This window comes from Diceros bicornis, chromosome 38, assembly GCF_020826845.1.
Source record: "Diceros bicornis minor isolate mBicDic1 chromosome 38, mDicBic1.mat.cur, whole genome shotgun sequence".
Lineage (NCBI taxonomy): Eukaryota > Metazoa > Chordata > Mammalia > Perissodactyla > Rhinocerotidae > Diceros > Diceros bicornis.
Window position 1 is genome coordinate 12,881,987 of NC_080777.1, and position 16,752 is coordinate 12,898,738.

The 16,752-nt window shown below is 36.5% G+C and overlaps 1 protein-coding gene and 1 non-coding gene across 3 annotated transcripts in view; both read left to right on the forward strand.

The window, feature by feature from the left end:
* Positions 1 to 16,752, forward strand: part of RAB3GAP2 (RAB3 GTPase activating non-catalytic protein subunit 2) — a 102,268-nt gene that overhangs the window by 35,367 nt on the left and 50,149 nt on the right. For both annotated transcript variants that reach the window (XM_058533683.1, XM_058533684.1), the window contains exons 3-9: positions 1,448 to 1,571; positions 2,489 to 2,570; positions 4,108 to 4,155; positions 4,234 to 4,309; positions 4,900 to 5,001; positions 11,437 to 11,536; positions 13,853 to 13,951. In XM_058533683.1, the coding sequence (XP_058389666.1) occupies positions 1,448 to 1,571; positions 2,489 to 2,570; positions 4,108 to 4,155; positions 4,234 to 4,309; positions 4,900 to 5,001; positions 11,437 to 11,536; positions 13,853 to 13,951 (631 nt within the window). The remainder of the gene's footprint in view (positions 1 to 1,447; positions 1,572 to 2,488; positions 2,571 to 4,107; positions 4,156 to 4,233; positions 4,310 to 4,899; positions 5,002 to 11,436; positions 11,537 to 13,852; positions 13,952 to 16,752) is intronic.
* Positions 15,816 to 15,947, forward strand: LOC131399610 (small nucleolar RNA SNORA36 family). Its single transcript, XR_009217169.1, has one exon. It is a non-coding gene; the product is annotated as a small nucleolar RNA SNORA36 family (small nucleolar RNA).

The following is a 16,752-nucleotide window of genomic DNA, read 5'->3' on the forward strand; positions in this document are numbered from 1 at the left end:
TAGGAGTCTGCGTGACCTAAAACTGAGAAGCCGTAAGAGAACAGATAATAAACTACATAACATTAAATAGCTACATACCATTAAAAATTTTCTTCATGGAAAAAATTAGGCTACCACATGGACTGGAAAAACTATTTGCAATTCTTAATGTTCAAAGAAGTTTTCCTTATATGTAAAGAGTATATACAAATCAATTAGAAAAAGAGCAGTGACCCAACGGGAAATATGCAAAGGAAAGGAAATAACTGTTCATAGAGAAGACTTGGAAACATATGAGAAAACGCTATTCTCATTCACAAGAGCAATGCAGTATACTGAGATACCACTTTTCATCTGCTAGGTTGACAAAGATCCAGAGTTAAAGCATCTTTTGAAAAGTCTGTGAGGAAGCAAGGACTTTCAAAAAATTGCTGGTTGGATTATAAATTAACACAACTTCTGTGGAGCACAATTTGGGAATATCTAGCAAATTTACTACTACACATTCCCTTTGACCCAGCAATTTCACTTGTAGGAATTTATCCTACTGATACACTCCCATACAAACTGCTGAAGGTATAAAGTTATTCATTGTAGCTTAGTTTATAACAGCAAAAGAGTTAAAAAACACATATGTCCATCAATAAGGGGCTGGTTAAATAAATTATAGTGCATCCATACAATGGAATACTATGTAGCCATTCGAAAATAAACTTCACATGGAATTAACGTCTAAGGTATATGTTAAGAGAAAAAAATATGTAAGTGTGTACAGAATATGCTACCATTTGTGTAAGAAAGAGGGGGGAAAGGGTAGTAAATGTATTTGCTTGTACGTGCATAAAGTGTTTCTCTGGAAATACACACAAGAACTCATGACATTGGTTGTCTCTAAACTGAGCACCTGGGTGGCTAGAATACAGAAGTATCAGAGAGACTTTTCAAAAAAGACCTTTTTAGATCTGTTGAATTTTTAATCATGGGGCTTTACCTATGTAATAAATAAATTTTCAATTGAAAAATGAAAGCACCTTTCAAGTCAAATAAAAAAGAAACAAGTGTCAAGTTTATCAAATGCTTTTACAGATCCTACAACCATAAGCTTTGGGTAACTTTTTCCTTGCTATCTAGGGGCAGATACCTTAGCTGTCTCTCTGGAATAGGATTATATACTGAACTTCCTGAGTCATTTGTGGAGTGATCTCTATGTGACATTCTTTTAATGTCTTACGAGTTTATATTTAAAATTTTTGCATTAATAGTCAACACTGAGGTTTGTTTGTAGTGGATATTTCGTTTGTTGGTCGTCTTTGACGTGTTTTGATAAGGGATATTATTGAGACTTTATAAAAGAATTGGGAAGACTTCTTTTTCCTTTTTTCTTCTCTGTTGCCCCTCAAGGTGGACCAGCTGAGTTGAAATACTCTTGATATTTTTGCATATACAATAATTGTAGTTTTATCCATAGGAAGAAGAAGGAAATACTTGGAAGACACAGAAAACCTCCTGGCTTCAAGATTGTGTTTTATCCTTATCTCCAACTAATGATCTGATGGTTATAGCTCGGGAGCAAAAAGCTGTATTTCTAGTGCGTAAGTACTCTCTTTTTGGTGGCCTTTATTTTAATGCATAAAATAGGACAGAAAATGGATTAGGTAGGAAGAAAAAATGTTATTTCTGTTGTATGCATTAAATGGTGGCATTCTATAATTTATATATTATGTAGCACTTTTTATTTCCTTTCCTATTTTTTTAATTACTCTCTCTCTCTCCTTTTTTTTTCTTTTCCCTTTCTGTTCTATTTGTTTCCTCTCTCTTTTTCTTTCCTGTCTGCAGATACTTTAGCTATCTCTTTATGGCACTGCAGAGGCAATACTGGGCATTGTCCAGTTCTTACAAGGGGCGCTCAGAGCTAAAAAGGCTGCTGACCCCTTCTTAGTATGTGATAATGTGAGTGAGGTGATTTTCAATTATAATTTGAAAACTAACAGTCCTGTAGTTTCCTATTTGGGGCATAAGTTTTCAACTCATAATTTTTATTGATTAAAATTACGGTTTGAGCATACATAGGATATGAAAAACCTCACTGGTGAAAATAAGACCATTTATAAAATGGCTGTGGGATGGTCTTACAAAGCAGATTTACCCTCCAGTAGCACAAATCTAATAGATAAATTTTCTTTGCCATCTGAAGATAAAAGCAGTTTTGTAAATAAAATAGGTGGGTGGTACATATGAATTAATAACTTTATTCTGCAAGAACCATGACAACGTTATATGGATTTAATTGGAGGAAAGAGACACTGAAGCCTAGGAGACTAGGCTTAGAGTTTCATTAAAATCTTATAAAAATTTTTAAACATTATCTGATATTTGCTTCTAAAAAGACTCAAATCAATACAGAACAATTAAACACTGTACTCATCATTCTAAAGGGAAAGAGTGAATTTATAAATTACTGTTTTAGTATGCTATAAAGTTATTTTATATAATAACTTAATTTTTCCAGCAAAATGGAAATACAGTGATAAAGGAAAGGAAGAAATGCAATTTGCTGTTGGCTGGAGTGGTTTTTTAAATGTTGAAGAAGGGTAAGTACCAGTTAATTTTTTGTCTCTCTGTGCATTAAATGTACATGTGAAATTGTTTGACTTGTAAGTGACTTTATTAAGAAGCTTCATTATTTGGAATGTTTAGTAAATGTATATTCATCCCAATTTTAGAGCATGATTCAGTCAGCAAATTTTAATTTTACTCATCATGTGATTACTTTTTTAAAAAAACTCCTGTTTGGAGAGGATGTAAAGAAGAGTTCAGAGAGAATCCCATAATATCCTTTCTACATTTTGTCTTTTCCTCTGTTCTCCATTACTAATTGTATTCAGCCAAAAAGTCAAGGGCAGTCATTATCTTCTCTGCTTTGCTAGCATCGGGCTTGTACTTGAAGGAGACAGTGCTACATTCATTCTTAAAACTCATAAATACTTCAGAAATGCAAGTTGGTGTGTTCAGGTTTCCTACTGATCCAGTAAGAGTTTTAAAACCAGATCTCTAGCGTGGTTACATGATGGAGCTCCTAGCCTGGAACCTGGAGCCAAAAACTGTTCTCAGTTAAATTTTTATGACTGAAAGCCATCTGATCAGAATAATAAGATTCTTCAGACTTTAAATTCAAATAAAAGACAACCAAGTGGAAGCCCATAGTGCATACCTGACCCATTGCAGATATTCAATGAAATATTTTCTACTATTATCAAAATAAATGATAATATTTCTCCTTACATCATTTAATCTAAGCATTTTGAAGACATTAAATTTGTGCCAGAAATGCAAAGCAAACATAATGGTTCAATTACTTTAAAGACAACAAGCAAACAAAACGATTAATTTTGTTTAATGATTACATAGTACGATGGATGGGGCAAGAGTATTTGTGGTTTCTTGGATAAGCTGGTGATGGTCCTAAGGCTTGACAGGTTAAATAAAAGTCAGTAAGTAGGAGTTAAATTAATTTTGAGGCTTGGTCTCTGAGCTCCTGACAAATTTTTCAAATCTATATGTCAGAAAAAAAATCTTTTAGGAAACATCCAACCTAATACGTGCTTAAAATAGGTTATCAGGGACAATTTCTGCAAAATATAAAAGAAGAAGCCAACCAGTGGAAATACGGTAAGTCCCTAGCATAGTGTACTCTGCAGAAATGCAGTTTGCCTGTAACGTGGTTGACACTTCCTCCCACCCTCTCCCCAAGTTTTTAGCTGATGCGGAGAAGAGGGGGACATTAGGAAATGACTGCCTGGTGATCATTTGATACTTTCTCAGTTCTATATATAATCAGTTGTGTACAATCAAATTTTGCTTTCTTTTACTTTCCTGCTTTTCATGACAATACAGAATGAAAAATACTGGTTTTTATTAACCTTAAGTGAATGTGACATTACCATTTATGTGAATGAGTTTTTGACCCTACTTACGGTGGAGTTTTACTGTATTTTTACTTTTGCGTTGAATAAAACTGATCCACAGAGCTCATTTTCCGCGTATTGACCTTTACCATTTAAATTATAGAGAAATAGAAGTAATTGATAAATCCATTAGATAAGCATATGATTTTGTTTTTGTTTTTAGGGAATGTGTAACCAGTGCTCTGTGTATCCCACTAGCAAGCCAAAAGAGGTAAGGATAAATGAGAGTTATTTGTTTTCTTTGCTTTGGTTTTTGAGCTATTAAGATGATAAATTTTGTTTGTAACAGGAGTTCCACTGGACGTCCTGACTGGACCTGCATTGTGGTGGGCTTTACTTCAGGCTACGTGCGCTTCTACACAGAGGTGAGCCGGGTGTTCAGCAATTAGAGAACACCAGCTGGGGCCGGCCCCATGGCTTAGTGGTTACGTTTGGCGCACTCCACTTCAGCAGCCCAGGTTCAGTTCCCGAGCGTGGACCTACACCATTCGTCAGCAGCTGTGCTGTGATGGCAACCCACATACAAAATAGAGGAAGATTGACACAGATATTAACTCAGGGTGAATCGTCCTCGAGTGAAAAAAAAAAGAGGAAGATTGACAACAGACGTTAGTTCAGGGCAAATCTTCCTCAGCAAAAAACAAAACAAGACAAAAAACACCAGCTGACTAGAATACCTACTTGTGCATCCCCATTGTACTCATTTTTGGCTCATTAGCTGCTGCTTGGGAATGTGTAGTTGATATTTAATGGGGGTGGAAGCTGGGGTGGGGGGAGGGGTGGTGGTGGAAAGTTCTTGTAGATGCTATGGAGAAGAGAAGCTGTATTTTTCTGAAAAGAGAGCACCTGGTATCCATGGAAAACTGTCAGGGAAATGATGCTCTCTGCCTGGCTGTACCTATTCAGGTATATAGGTAAGAAAACAAGCAGCACTCTTCTCTGTGCTTCCTCCTAGAGCGGTGTGCTCTTGCTTGCACAACTTTTGAATGAGGACCCAGTGCTGCAGCTTAAATGCAGGACCTATGAAATCCCACGACATCCTGGTGTGACTGAGCAGGTAGTGTAAAAGATTTTGTTCAGAGTAACGTGGCTTTACTTTGAAGTAGCTTCTTCCCTCTTTGTTGGGGGGAAACTTAAAGATATCTTTGTCTTGTGGCACAGTTAGCTGTGCTGTCATATTCTAGAAATATAACCTATTTATAGCTGAGTAATAAATACCAGTGTTGCTTTTACTTAATGAAATACTGTATGTCTTGTTCTCTAATAAAATAAAACACTTTAGTCAGAAGCCAAAAAAGCTTTCTTATTTTTAGTATTTAGTAGTGACTTAAGGCAAAAATGTGGTATTATATAACTTTATATCTTTTTTATTTGGATTTAGCTGTCAAAGTTATACAGAGTAAAGAAAAAAATTCTGGCCTTATTAATAACACTACTACGTTGTACTTACCTGTTTCTCAAAAAAGGGGTTATTAAGTTTTTGTTTGTAGTGGAAAATATTTTATATTTATTGAAGATCTTGGCAGAAAATAATACTGTTTAGTATCTAAGGCTCTCCAAAGGCTTGCCACAGTTTTCATTTCTTCCTAAATGCTGTGTGAGATTTTGATTGTCTCATAGTCAAAATATAATTGTAGAACCAAATAAACTAATATGCTTTTGTTTAGTTCATGATGTACTGAGTCAAAACTATATAATATGCCATCCTCCTTTGTACTACTCTGCTTCCAAAAGATTTCAAGTAAACAGATGCGTGTATTGTGTGCCTAGGTCAACTCAAATTGTATGATACATGGACTGGAGCTATAGAAGAAACTTAACAATCTAGTAAGAGAGACTAGACTAATACCTGTTAATACCTATGAATGAGTTAATCAGTAGCTTAAAGCAATACCTAATTAATTGCTAATTTATATGGACAGAATAAATTCTCTACAAATTTGGAGAAAGAGGAGCTCAATTAAGACTAGGACAATAAAAGAAAATGTCATCGAGGAGGTAAGATTTGAACTAAGCTTTGAATAATGGGTATAGAATTTAATTAGTTAGTGGGAAAAGAGGGGAAAGTGTTTTAGGTAATCAGGAGAAAAATGCAGGAAGATTCAAATGTAGGACTATGTATGAGACAACAAAGAAACCAATGTTAGAAAATTATGAGAAACTGTTGGGTAGGCAGAGTGGCCAAATTTTTCATAAATTTGAAAGCCAAGTAAAAATCAGCATTGAATCAGGAAATGAAGCTACTAAAGATTTATGAGAAGAAAGTGATGTAATCAAAGGGATATGGAAGGACTCTTCAAGATGAACTGGAGTTCTGAGAGCCTGGAACTAGAGAGGTTAGTTATCTGTTTTTTTCAGTTATCTGTAATAGATGTGGAGTTTTGGAAATGAGGACTGTGATGGCAGAAGGAAGAGAGAAAGGACCAGTACAAAAATCATTTTAAAGGAGCAATTGACAGGACTTGGTTATTGTATAGAGATGTAGAATATTAAAGAGAAAAATGAGTTGGCTCTAAGATATCCGTCCTGAGGAGTGCCATTGACAAAGTTGGAAGAGGGGACTACTTTGGCAGTAAATAAAGGTTATTAAATTTGGTTTGGCCACATGGTCATCTCAATAGATGCAGAGAAGGCATTTGACAAGATACAACATCCATTTATGATAAAAACTCTTAACAAAATGGATATAGAAGGAAAGTACCTCAACATAATAAAGGCTATCTATGACAAACCCACAGCCAACATCATACTCAACGGGGAAAGGCTGAAAGCCATTCCTCTGAGAACAGGAACGAGACAAGGCTGCCCACTCTCACCACTCCTATTCAACATAGTACTGGAGGTTTTGGCCAGAGCAATTAGGCAAGAAAAAGGAATAAAAGGAATCCAAATAGGCAACGAAGAAGTGAAACTCTCACTATTTGCAGACGACATGATTTTATATATAGAAAACCCTAAAGAATCCATTGGAAAACTATTAGAAATAATCAACAACTACAGCAAAGTCGCAGGGTACAAAATCAGTCTACAAAAATAAGTTGCATTTCTGTATGCTAATAACGAAGTAAGAGAAAGAGAGCTCAAAAAGATAATACCATTTACAGTTGCATCAAAAAGAATAAAATATCTGGGAATAAATGTTACCAAGGAGGTGAAAGACCTATACAATGAAAACTACAAGACATTATTGAAAGAAATCGATAATGACATAAAGAAATGGAAAGACATCCCATGCACATGGATTGGAAGAGTAAACGTGGTTAAAATGTCTATATTACCTAAAGCAATCTACAGATTCAGTGCAATCCCAATGAGAATCCCAATGACATTCTTCATGGAAATAGAAAAAAGAATACTAAAATTCATATGAGGCAACAAAAGACCCTGAATAGCTAAAGCAATCCTAAGAAAAAAGAACAAAGCTGGAGGCATCACCATCCCTGACATCAAAACATACTACAAAGCAATAGTAATCAAAACAGCGTGGTATTGGTACAAAAACAGACACACAGATCAGTGGAACAGAATTGAAAGCCCAGAAATAAAACCACACATATACGGACACCTAATTTTCGACAAAGGAGCTAAGAACATACAATGGAGAAAGGAAAGTCTCTTCAATAAATGGTGTTGGGAAAACTGGACAGCCACATGCAAAAGAATGAAAGTGGACCATCTGCTATCGCCATTCACAAAAATTAACTCAAAATGGATCAAAGACCTGAAGGTGAGACCTGAAACTATAAAACTCATAGAAGAAAATATAGGCAACGCACTATATGACATTGGTCATAAAGGAATCTTTTTGGATGCCATGCCTCCTCAGACTAGGGAAACTAAAGAAAAAATAAGCAAGTGGGACTTTATCAGATTAAAGAGCTTCTACAAGACAAATGAAACCAGAATCAAAATGAACAGACAACCTACCAGCTGGGAGAAAATATTTGCAAAACATATATCTGACAAGGGGTTAATCTCCATAATATATAAAGAACTCACACAACTGAACAACAAAAAAAACAACCCAGTCAAAAAATGGGCAGAGGAAATGAACAGACACTTCTCCAAAGAAGATATACAGATGACCAATAGGCACATGAAAAGATGTTCAACATCACTAATCAGCAGGGAAATGCAAATCAAAATCACACTAAGATATCACCTCACGCCCATTAGAATGGCTATAATCATGAGGACAAAAAACAACAAATGTTGGAGAGGATGTGGAGAAACAGGAACCCTCATACATACCTGGTTGGAATGCAAACTGGTGCAGCCTCTGTGGAAAACGGTATGGAGATTCCTCAAAGAATTAAAAATAGAAATACCTTATGATCCAGCTATCCCACTGCTGGGAATCTATCCAATGAACCTGAAATCAACAATCCAAAGAGGCTTATGCACCCATATGTTCATTGCAGCATTATTCACTATAGCCAAGAAGTGGAAGCAACCCAAGTGTCCCTTGACTGATGATTGGATCAAGAAGATGTGGTGAATATATACAATGGAATACTACTCAGCCATAAAAAAAAAGACAAAATCGTCCCATTTGCAACAACATGGATGGACCTGGAGAGTATTATGTTAAGTTAAATAAGCCAGAAAGAGAAAGACAAACACCATGTGATCTCACTCATATGTGGAATATAAACCAACACATGGACAGAGAAAACTGTATTGTGGTTACCAGGGCCAATGGGGGTAGGGGGTGGGCACAAGGGATGAAGGGAGACATGTATATGGTGATGGACAAACAAAAATGTACAACCAAAAATTTCACAATGTTATAAACTATTAAAACATCAAAAATAAAATTTGGTTTGGACGTGCTGAGTTTGAGACGATGGTAGGAAATAAAACGACAATACCGGTATGCCTGTAGTGATACAGAACTACTGTCTAGGCACAAAGACTAGATTGAAGGCGTTGAAGGCAAGATAAGGAACAAATTCTTCCAAATAAAGGATATAGGAAGATAAAACTGAAGACTGAAGACTTAAGTCTTAGTAATATTCATCATAAGAAAACAGGAGAAAATGAAACTCTTGCAGGAAACAAAGAAGGAACTGTTGGAAATCTAAGAAGATAATCTGTTCATCAAAGATACTTCTCAAGAGCTGTTTTCCATTTTTCTGCAAATTCTGTGGATGGTGAAGGTTGTTTAGGCACTTTAAACTTGGTTATGTCTATAATGTATATGTCTATATAGATTGTCTATATAGAATGTCTATATAGACAATCTATATGTCTATATAGACATATAGAATGTCTATAATACTCTTAGTTTTATAGAGCTAGTGGAAAAATATAATTAACATTTAAATACTTGCTTGCTATTTGCTATGTGAGTCAAGAAAATCTTTTAGCTGACAAATAATTCTTCTTGAGCGTGGAGAGAGAAGTCTTTGTTGTTACTCTATATTCTACGTAAGCACCTCTGGATCTGATACCTTGATTTATGTATCAAAAATATCTATTTGCTGCTTCTTTGGTGTACTCCCAGATCTATTAAAGACGATGGGAGCAGATTTCCTCTAATTCAATTTTGGGGGCAGTGAGTGTAGTAGGGATGACAGTGGGTTGTTGCAGGAGACAATTCCAAAGAGAAGAGATCTCTTTCTGGAATGTCAAAGAACCTTCTTCTGTGACTTCTGCATCAAGATCTCTGTCATCTAGCACAACTTCTGCAGCTTTTGGACCACTGGTGTTTGCATTACTATCTTCTTCAGGAAGACCGTCTGGTTTTGGAGATAATTGACTTGCTGGTGATCAGCTCCTCCAAGTCAGTGAGGAGGCTTTCTCCCCACTGTCATGCTCAGGGGATCATGCAAGCTTAGCCTTCTGAACCCGTCATGTGAGCACCCAGGCCAGTTCCCTTCCCCCTGGATCCCTACCCCTTGTGGCCCACAAATCTCTTTTAAAAATGGAAACAGCCCATTAGTCCAGTGGAAAAAGGGGCAAGCAGTTCTCAAAAGAAGAAATATAACTGGTCAAAAATCATATGGTAAAATTTTGAACCTTACTAATAATCTAAAAACTATAAGCAATTACATTTGGATAATTTTCCGCCTTTCAGGTTGGCAAAAATGAAGATTAGCAAAACTATTGGTGACAGTATGGCGAAACAGGCACTCACATGTGTTGGTGGAAGTGTAAACTGATAGGTACTTTCTTGAGGGCAATTTAATAATATGAATGAAAACGAAAATTGTGAGTACTCTATGACTCAGCAGACCCACTTGAGGGAATTTACGCAAAAGTAGTGGGAAAAGATACAGAAGAATGTTCGTTGCAGTGATGTTTATAATAAGGAAAAGATACTGTTTCATTGATAAACATTTACTTACTGCCTATTATGTGCCTAGCCCATTTCTAATCACTGAGAATTTATTGGTGAACCAGACACACAAGGTTCCTGCTTTCATGGAGTTTACAGTTCAGGATGGTGGAGGGAAACCAATAATAAACAACTGGAGATACCAAGATGATTCCAGTCTCTGATAGGTGCTAGGAAGGAAGTAATCATGTTGATGAGACAGCAGTGTGGCAAGAGAAGGGAGATACTGTTTGAGATAGAGGCTCAGGAGCTACATTTGAGCTGAGACCTGAATGATCAGAAGAATTAGGCAGGTGAAGATCTGGGAGGTGAGGTCCAGACACATTCAAAGCACTGAGGTGATGACGACCTTCCTGTTCAAGGAGCAAGGGGAGATACATTAGAGGTATGTGCCAGATCTTGCAGGCATGGTTAAAGAGTTCAGGTTTTATTCAAAATGCAGAAGGAAGCCATTGGAGAGTTTTAATCAGGAGAGTGGTTTGATCTGCTGTGTCTCACGAAGCTCGTGCTAGCTGTATGGAGCATTGTTTGTAGAGAGCAAGAGGGAGCAGGAGGCCAAACTCAGTGTCCATCAATAAGAGCTGGTGATTTTGGTACATATAATGCAATACTGCATAGCCACGACAAAAAATGATTTGCTCACTTATTGAATGGAAAAATATCATTGACATATTATTGAGTAATAAAAAACATGTCATAGAATACTGTGTTTGATATAATGTCATATAAAAACATATGAGGATATGTATTGAGCCACATCTGGGATTTCAGGTGAGTTTTCTTTTTTCTTCTTTCTTCTTTTATGTATTGTTCATATCTGCACAATAACTATATTTTATTTTTATGAAACTTGTACTTTTTTTTTTGTTAATCTCACCCTCTGTCCTGAAAGCATTATTCACCATGTACAAAAGCTCATATTTGAGAAGAATTTTAAGTCCTTGACCAAAAGGCCTTCTAAAATTAATTTTCCATTGATTTTTACTGTTCCTTTGCCTGGCGTTGTTTGTCTGTTGGGTAGTTGATGGTTGTTTAGTCATAGTATTTTTTATTTTTCATCAATCATGACATTCAGGTATAATAGAAAAACAGATACGCTTATTTGGCAATGACGAAAATGTATTGTTTTCTTCTTTCTTATTTCTTTAATAGAATGAAGAGTTGAGTATCTTGTATCCAGCTGCCATTGTGACTATTGATGGATTCAGCCTTTTTCAATCTCTTCGTGCTTGTCGAAATCAGGTAGCAAAAGGTAATTTTTTGGGAAGACATATCTAACTTCTGATGATGTTTATCTTATTTAATTTAACCTACTTAGAGAATTAAATATGTCCTCTAAATTAAAGAGGCCTTTTGAACTGGATTTATGGAAAAAAACCTGCTACTGTAGAAATGGGAGTGCATTATTGGGTGGTTGCTTCGTGAGATAAAGGCAAGGACTGAATCATCAACACTCTTGACGTGTTGCCCGTGGAGAGTGTGACCAGCACGGGATCAACAGGTTTCACTAATTCGGCAATATGTCTTGGCCAGTGACGAGAGAGCCTTGCACCTGTATTGAGAATTAACATTGGGGTGAGGAATTTAGTTGCGTCTAGCTGAGGAACGAAATTTCTCACTAGATCAGCGCTAATGGGCCAGTATTCTAAAATCTTGTGATTCTACCTTGCTTCCATCCTCACTGAGGGTAAAGATACCACTGTGTGCAGGGGGAATTTTTTCCCACAGTAGGCAGGACCCAACAGGGAGTTAATACCACCTTCTTTTTGCTAACTTGGAACACTTCTGAATGGAGAAAAGTTAGAGGCCTAAACTTAATGTATATATAGGCAACTACATTGTTTCCAAACTTGGGAGTGGAAAGTGCACAAATAATCAAGAATTCTTTTACTGCCTATAGTTTACATTCTGATGCTGTTATATCTTTGGAAGAGGATATTATATTTCATCAAATTCAAGATGCCATTGATTGTAAGATGCACTGTTATTTTATGTACCACTAGAAAGCAAAAATGCTACCAGTGAAAGCCACACCATCAATTTTAAGATCTCAATTTTAGAGATGTTAAGATATGGGGAAGAAAAGCCCTAATTACAATCAATGAAAATATCAGTACTAGTGCTGATTTCCTCTTCTGGGTTTGGGCAGAGGGGCCTTAATGGCCCTAAAGCAAACAAAGTATAACTCTTAAATGATTTAAACAACTGCCTGAAATTATAGGTTAATTAGGATGTGTTTGCAGATTCATCGAGTTGTTCATAAATCCAGAACTAAACTGTAAGATGCAAAATAAACAATTTCTTCTAGGGAAAAAAATTTAGCGTCTTATATTGCAATAGAAAAATTTCCACTGTCTTTTTAGCAGGTTGATGTGATTGGTAAAACCCTGAAGTCTTGGTTGTGTGGTTCTTTAATAGTACAGGATTTTCTATGAAGTCAGAATTTGTTTGAATTTTTATATCTATTTTCATAATATTTTAAGTTATTTAAATTTAGCTCACTCTGTGTCATTTTCTTGAAGATATTTAAAATAGTCACCATTTAATATAAATGCCCAAAGAGACTGGCAGTTTTCTGTAGATAAGAATTCTATCAATAAAATAAACTAGAAATAGACAATTGTGTTATACTTGGTATTGTCAGCCATTTCATTTTTACTGTTTTTGAATTCCTGTTTATTTTGTTTTGTGTAATACCGTAAAGCCATTTTGTTTCCTAGGAAGGAAGGAAGGAAGCCACTTAGTGCCCTCCTACTGTAAATTGCTCTAAAAGAGTCCTGATTACCTAGCCACAAATTGTTGTGACATTTATTTCAGGATATAGGAAAATTCTCTTTTCTTGGCCTTACTATCAAATATGAAGTGCTTAGAGGATTATATTTTTCCTTTATTGAAGTACTTTCTTCACTTTCCAGAATAAACAATCAGAATCCAGCTGTATTCTTATATGTAGCATGAGAATTTATATGAACCTATGGCAAGAGGTGTCACTTGCTTTTCCTTTCGTTACTCACTCACTAGGTGAAAATACTAAGGTTAACGATAAGCATTTCATTAATTCTTTCTGGTGATGCTGTTGCTGTTAACCTGTCTTTCTATCAAGCCTGGCATCGGTTCTTTGCCTTGGAGACCTTGCTGTGTGTTGCTCCTGCCACGCATATATGTCATCAGGTTTTCAGTTTTTCACCGAGTAAGGCACTAGTTGCTGTTCCCAGGATTTTATCTACTGTCTTTCTCAAGGAGGAGAAATTGCTTATTTGGCTTTAATTGTGGTTTGAATTCACCTTTTTAGTAGTAGTCTAGAACTTTTAAGAGTCTTCTCTAATTACTTGAATGTTCCAAAATCTCTTCTGGCAGCCAACTTACTCTTGTAATGTTTGCATTTTATGTGCATTGTCTTGACGTGAATAAATCTCACTGTATGCCTTGTTTACATTACCTTGTCTCATTATTATTAGTTGAAATTTTAGAGTAATAAGTCGTTATTACATTTTTAATGATTTTTTTGTAAAGCTTCATTTTATGCGTTGTAGTTAAGTTTGGATTGTCTGATTTTTGTCTCTGACAGCTGCAGCATCAGGCAATGAGAACATACAACCACCACCATTAGCGTATAAGAAATGGGGTCTACAAGATATTGACACTATTATTGATCATGCTAGCATTGGTAAGCATTACTAGTTCAAATTCTTATGGAATTTGCTGCTTATTTTTTTATTGAAGTGTCTTATTTTAGAAATGTACGTTTATTCTCATGTGAAAAGAAAATGCATTGCCTTCAATGAGACATTTGGAAGTTAGTTCAGATTTACAGATTATCGTAGGTTTGTGTCTTTAGGAAATGATAGCAGTTTTAATAATTATGCCCTCAGCAGCATTACTGTACAGTTTTAAGTCACTTACCATTTGACTTAATTTTTCTGCAGACAAGTTTAATTCATGTAATTACCATATAGATCAGTCTTCTAAAAATATAGTCTCTAGACCAGCAGAATATAGATAAAAGGAGATTTCTTCTTGCAACCAGTATCTGAAGGCTTACTGTGTTAGGTGTCGAGAATACAGAGATGAAAAGACATGGTCTCTGCTGTCAGGAAGCCTGAGTCTAGTTGGAAGAAACGTGTGAAAATAATTACAGTACCACAGCATAACGATGGTGGTAGTAGACACATGGACTAGCTGGAGGGGGAGCAGAGAAGCCCCTAGCACTGAGGGAAGTCAGGGAAGAGGAAGTTGACTTTAATCTGAGATTGAAAGAACGAGCAGGATTTGACCAAGAGAACAAGCACCGAGGAGGCATTCTAGCCACCGGGTACGTAGGCTTGGGGGTGGAAGTGCATTGTGTGCAAGAAGAACAGTGGGTGCCAAGGGAAACTGGCAAGAGTGTGGCCAAATATGTAAATAGCAGTCAGATTTTGAAGGGCCTAGTATACCAGGCGTCGGAATTTAGGTCTTTCTCCTAGCCACTTTGAGAGCCAGTGAAGAATTCTGAGCAAGAGAATATTATCACTTAGCCTATTAGAAAAATCACTTTAGTGAAACTTTTGAGGCTACAACGTGGGGGTCAAGACTAGAAACTAGGTGCAGTAAGGAAGCTGTAACAATCTTGATAAGAAGTAATGGGCTTCTGAATTAAAGTAGTAGAATTAAGGTAGTAGAAATGGGAATGGAGAAGAAGGACATACTATTTTAAAATATGTATGTATTTTTTCTGTTTATCAATATAGTACATGCTTGTTTGAAAATTCAAATAGCACATAAATATATAAAGAGAAAAAAAATATCCCTTTAAATCCTACCATCCAGAAATACCCACCATTGGCATTTTGATAAACATCTTTACAGATGTGTAAGTGCATGTGTAATATGTGTATGGTTATGTAGAGAGATGTGTTTTCTTAAATGGGATTAAATCATACCAACTATATTAAATCAACATATTGCGAAGAGCCCTTCACATCAATTTTGCTAAATATACTTTTTATCAGGGTCCTAAGAGAAGACAGATGGCATCCTTGCAATAGGATAATTGAAAGAGATTTTGTTTCCAGAGAAACTGTTCATAAAGATATGATATAGGGTAACCAAAGGGATAGAACAGTATCTTAGGGCTTCTTAGCAGCCCACCGGTTAACCACTTCTAGACCTACAGGGACGGGGGCTGGAAGCAGTTCTAGAACTTGAAGATAATGAGAAAAATCAACACCTTAAGAGCAGGATGACTTTTGTTCAAGGGTCACAGGGAGATAGATATCTTGACTTCATTCTCCTTTCTCTCTCTGATCTCATGATGGGGCTTCCCATTGTCTGAACCCAGTGGAAGTCAGCATAATCTGCACACACTGGTCCCCAAGGAACAGGGAGAAGAGGAAGGAGTATGAATCTGGAGGGTCAAACAGGCGATATCTGACACACAGACCATCTTGGTTTATTGTTGCATAGTTCCTATATGGAAAGCTCTGTGATAAACACGTTACTGGTAGACATTCAGTTTATCTTTACTTTCTTGCTGACATAAAAATGCCATAAAACTCCAAAGCGTTGAGTGCAGTGCAGGGTAGCTTCCCTGTTCTGTTAATTAGACTTTGGAACATTGAAACAGGCTGGGAAAAAGGATTGGATAGAAAATATTACTCTATTCATTTATCTCCTAGCCTACAAAGTGAAAAAAAAGGGTGCATTGAGCTTTATTGTATGTACATCTTTATGTAAAGGTCTGATGAATTCATTCAACAAATGAACGAATACCTGTTACGTCCCAGGCACTAATATTGGTGCAACAAATGCAAGGCAGACAGGACGGACCCCTGCCCTGATCAACCTTATGTTCTGGTGATGTGGAGACAACCAATAAACAAACTAAATGAATAAATATGGTGATATCAGAATGTTAGTATGGGTCATGCAGAAAATAAGCAGAGGGTTACGATGGAGAGTAAAGGAAGAGGGTACTGTAGGGAGACTGGTGAGGAAAGGAGCCAGCTATGTGAAGAGGTAGAAGAAGAACGTTCTAGGCAGAGGGAACAGCAAGTATTAGGCCTCGCAGGCCTATTTATGCCCAGAAGAGCTGAGTGTTAAAGAAACAGAAAGGAGGTTGATGTGACTTGATTGTAAAGAGTAGGAGGAAAATGGGCCAACGTCAGATTGGAGATGAGGACTGGAGTCAGGTCACATGGGGATAAGGAGTTCAGATTTTATCCTGAAAGCAGAGGATGTCATTGATGGCGTCTAGGTATGGGATTTAAAAATATCCCCCTGACTGCCGTTTAGAGAGAGACTTGTAAAATAAAAAGTGAAAGCAAGGAGACCAGTAAGGAGTTTGTTTTGATAAGAGAAAGAGACGGCTTTGTCTAGGGTGGAGGCCGTGGAGTTGGAGAGAAGTAGATAGATTTGAGATATATTTTGCAGTTGCTAAGGGATGGATTTGAGAAATGAGAAAAAGGAAAGATTCAAGGATTTCTTAGTTTT